This window comes from Microtus oregoni, unplaced genomic scaffold (genome assembly GCF_018167655.1).
Source record: "Microtus oregoni isolate MIOR12 unplaced genomic scaffold, Mior012 000015F_ref0000493, whole genome shotgun sequence".
Classification (NCBI taxonomy): domain Eukaryota; kingdom Metazoa; phylum Chordata; class Mammalia; order Rodentia; family Cricetidae; genus Microtus; species Microtus oregoni.
The window spans coordinates 24643023-24647272 of NW_024543074.1; the positions used below are offsets into that span (position 1 = coordinate 24643023).

Below are 4250 nucleotides of genomic sequence, written 5' to 3' on the forward strand. Positions count from 1 at the left end.
GAACCCTTTTACATATTGCCTCAAAAGCATTTTTAATGCCTATTTAACTAGCAATTTTTATTCTATTCTACCAATGTTCAATTTCTCTAGATATCCTGCAAACTCCCCCTGTTTTTCAAGACAGGGTTTCACTGTAGCTTTGTAGCTTGTCCTGGAAACTAGTTCCTGTAGACCAGGCAGGCCTTGAACTCACAGAGGTCCGCCTGCCTCTGCCTTCTGAGTGCTGGGATTAAAGGCGTGTGCCACCACTGCTTGCAAACTTTCCCTGTAGATCTGTTTGTTCAAGTGGAACCTAGTCCAGGATATTGCATTGCACATGGTTGCTAGAATTCCCATTGCAGACTTTAGTGTTTAGCAGCTCATTTTGTACAGCAAGGACTGACTGATGAGGGTACCATGCCCTCCCTGCCCAGCATCAGCAACACCTGGAGCTTGTTGGAAGTATGAGTTCCCAGGATGCAGCCCCAGCTCTGATGCAGAACAGACCGAATTGGTGACATCTGAGCTCTAGAGTCAGGGGCACTGCTGTCTCACTATGGATTCGTTCACCAATTGGTAGGCACTTGAGTTGTTTCTGGCTTTTGTCTATAATGAATAATGTTAAGAAGTGTACGTACATGTTTTTGCTTTCCTGGGTGTAATGAGGCTATACAACCCTATGACGAGCCTTTTAAGAAAGGTCAGATTGTTTTCTATATTGCTCACACTGTTACACATTCCACCAACAGATCCTTGGCTATCAGGGTTTTCTCATCCTGGATGCAGTTCATGTTTCCTGACTTACTGGCTTGATGACCTAGAAGGTGGAAAGTGGCTTCTCATTGTGTGCTTGTGTTTCTCACTCTCCTTTTTGTTTGTTCTTTGAAACAATTTTGTTGGTTGTCCACAGAAAATATCTTCTGCATGAAAACATTAGTGCAGACAGCTATGCCTTCTAGGAAACAATTCCTTAGACTCAAAGAAAAATACATCTCATCATATGGGTTCCGTAAAGTTGCTTGGGAAAGTGTGTGCTGGACAATGCTTAAAATATATCACTGTTAGCTAACCTGTGCCTTATATATTCTAGAGAAAAATTTTAAACATTACTTTCCAAATGGAGCACACTGGCACATATCTATAGTCTCAGAACGTGGGAGGTTGAGGCAGAAGGGTCAGTAGTTCTAGGTCATCATTTGCTATGTAGAGAATTTGAGGACAGATTTGCTACATGTGATCCTGTTTCAAAAACAAATAACCTCCCACATTCTGAATTTTTGAGATTATACTTTGAAGCACAAATGTTTCAATTATTTGGATTAAAGTTCAATTTAAATTAAGTTTTAATTTAATTAAAATTAAATGTAATTTGATGGTGTTTTCTTTACTGTCATGTTATTGTGCAACATGGATTTTGGTGTCATAGCTAAGAAACCATTGATTTACTTGAAAATTTAGGCTTGCATTTTCTTCAAACATTTTTACAGCTTTAGCTCTTACATGTTAGGCCTTTGTCCATTTTGAATTAGTATTGTATATGCTCTGAGGTAGGGTTTTAATTCATTCCTTTGCATGTAGACAAACTACCTGATGGATATAATAAGAAATGCTTATGTTGATTTTCTGATGTTGAGCTTCAACTAGACCCAAACTGTTTTTCCATTCATTGCTTTCCTCCATTTTGTTCTTGTCCTTGAGTATTGTATGGGTTATCGTATTTTGCAAAGGTGTTGTGCCAGTGTATTCTTCTTTGCTGTGCTGCTAATATTCCACAGACTCTGATGTGTGACCTAGGCATTCTGTAATTTTGTTAGTTAACAGTATTTTATTTTGTAACTGACACATAATTTCACATATTTATGGGTAGTCTATGATAATTCAACCCATGTAGAACAGTGACCTTTAGAGGGAGGAAGAGTCCTGGGGTGGATTTGGGAGGTAGTGCCCAATGCATAGTTATTAAGGAGGAAGTGACAGTGTTCTACAACACACTCAGTAATCCTGCTTGGCAACGACCTATTGCATATTTTATAGAATGCAGATTGTAAAATATGTTTTTGTTATTAGTAATTCTCTACTAAAGACATTTAACCCCTTTCCAGGTTTCTGAGGCATTTTTATTTTCTAACATTGTTACGGTCTTCTTTAAGATTTGTAAATAATTTTAATTGATTTTTTGTTTTAATTTGAAAATTTCATACTATGTATTAAAAGCAAATACAACAAGTTATGGAATGATTCCACCATATCATCCATATTCATCATTTTTAAAATTGTTTTTATTGAGCTATATATTTTTCTCTACTCCCCTCTTTTCCTCTCCCTTCCCTTTTATCTTCTTATCATTTGCATCTTGCAGAACTTTCTGGAAGAGCATCTTGGACAGGCTGCATTAAGTGGCCTATGAATATACCAGATGGTTACTATGCAAACTCTGTGATTCTTCTCTAGAGCTCAGAGAAGGGTGTGTGCAGCAATCTTCTAGAGTGAAACATCTCAGGAAGCAAGCTCAGGACTTCCCACATTGACCTCTGTGCTCATGGCAAGAGGGAACCAGACCGGCACCTTTGAGTTCCTCCTCTGGGGACTCTCAGAGCAGCCAGAGCAACAGCACATCCTCTTCCTGCTCTTCCTGTGGATGTACCTGGTCATTGTGGCTGGCAATCTGCTCATTGTCCTGGCCATTGTTACTGATGTTCGACTCCACACCCCCATGTACTTCTTCCTCGCCAGCCTGTCTTGTGATGACATCCTTTTCACCTCCACCACGGTACCCAAGGCCCTGGTGAACATCCACTCCCAGAGCAGGACCATCTCCTATGCAGGATGCCTGGTCCAGCTCTACTTCTTCTTAACTTTTGGAGACATGGACATTTTCCTCCTGGCCACAATGGCCTATGACCGATTTGTGGCCATTTGTCACCCTCTCCACTACACGATGATCATGAGTTTGAGGCGTTGCTCACTCTTGGTGACAGCCTGCTGGACCCTTACCAATCTTGTTGCCATGACACACACCTTCCTCATGTTCCGTCTCTCCTTCTGCTTCAAGAAAGTCATCCAAGATTTCTACTGTGACCTGGGACCCCTGATGAAGATTTCGTGCTCTGACACCAGAATTAATGAGCTTGTGCTTCTATTCTTGGGGGGTGCTGTCATATTAATCCCCTTGTTGCTCATCCTTTTGTCTTATATCCGCATTGTGTCAGCTATACTCAGAGTCCCTTCTGCCCAGGGGAGGCGCAAGGCCTTTTCTACCTGTGGGTCCCACCTTGCTGTGGTGGCCCTGTGCTTTGTAACAGTGATAAAGGCTTATCTGTGCCCCTCATCCTCATCCTCCAACTCAGTGGTAGAGGACACAGCAGCTACTGTCATGTACACAGTGGTGACTCCACTGCTGAATCCCTTCATTTACAGCCTGCGGAACAAGGACATGAAGGGGGCACTTGTCAGAATTCTCAGGGGCAAAGTCTCCTTCTCCTGAAGCCAGTGACTTCTGCAGAGAAACTGAAGGTGTTCTCAATTCCCTCTGCTGAGGACCTTCCAGAATTTTCTACCTCAAGTGTCTCCTTCTGAATCCTAAAGATGCTCTATCATGGCCTCGCTCACTCATTCCTCATGTTAAGTTTCTTAGATTTGATCAAAACTTGATAATTTTAGAGTTGGAGTGTTGAATATCCATAGTCAAATTATCTTTACTATACCTAGGTCTCTTAATAGCCATCCATTGTTTATTTCTGTATCTGACCTAATATTTTTTGACAAATACATAGTCCTTAAATATGTTCCTAAGAGCCTCACTTCCATGAGTTCAAAAGCTAAAAGCGTCATGTGAAACTTATAGCAGTTTTCTCTGTTTTGATACAACCTACTTACTTTCTGTCCTCACTAATGCACTTGGTAACTTCATTAACTTGTGAGATTTTGTTCTATAATTAATAAGGGTTCATGTTGCTGCTTCTATGTTATTTGAGAGAACCGGAATCAATGTTTCCTGATCATGATCTCCTGTTTGGCTCATAGAGAAACTAACTTGGGGACTGAAGAGATAGCGCAGCTTTTAAGATAATACTGACAGAGCGATGACAAACTAATCAACCTAAGAGACTGAAGGAGCCTGAGAATGATCAAGAGTTTTTGAACATATGACTTATATAGAATCACATGAAAATTGATTACTTAGACATTAAAAGTAAACCATAAAAATAATTCCTAAAGGATTTTGAAAGGCAAAAATGTAAAAATCAAATAGAGAAAATATCTGTATTAAA

The 4250-nt window shown here is 40.2% G+C and overlaps 1 protein-coding gene across 1 annotated transcript; it reads left to right on the top strand.

Moving 5' to 3' along the window:
* The first annotated feature begins 2518 nt into the window (after positions 1-2518).
* LOC121457084 (olfactory receptor 1P1-like) lies at positions 2519-3463 on the top strand. The gene has a single exon (XM_041665741.1). The coding sequence runs from the start codon at positions 2519-2521 to the stop codon at positions 3461-3463; it is 945 nt and encodes a 314-aa protein (XP_041521675.1).
* The last annotated feature ends 787 nt before the right edge of the window (positions 3464-4250 follow it).

Excerpts from the sequence above, each read along its gene's own strand:
- LOC121457084 (XM_041665741.1), top strand. The coding sequence starts at position 2,519 with ATGGCAAGAGGGAACCAGACCGGCACCTTTGAGTTCCTCCTCTGGGGA.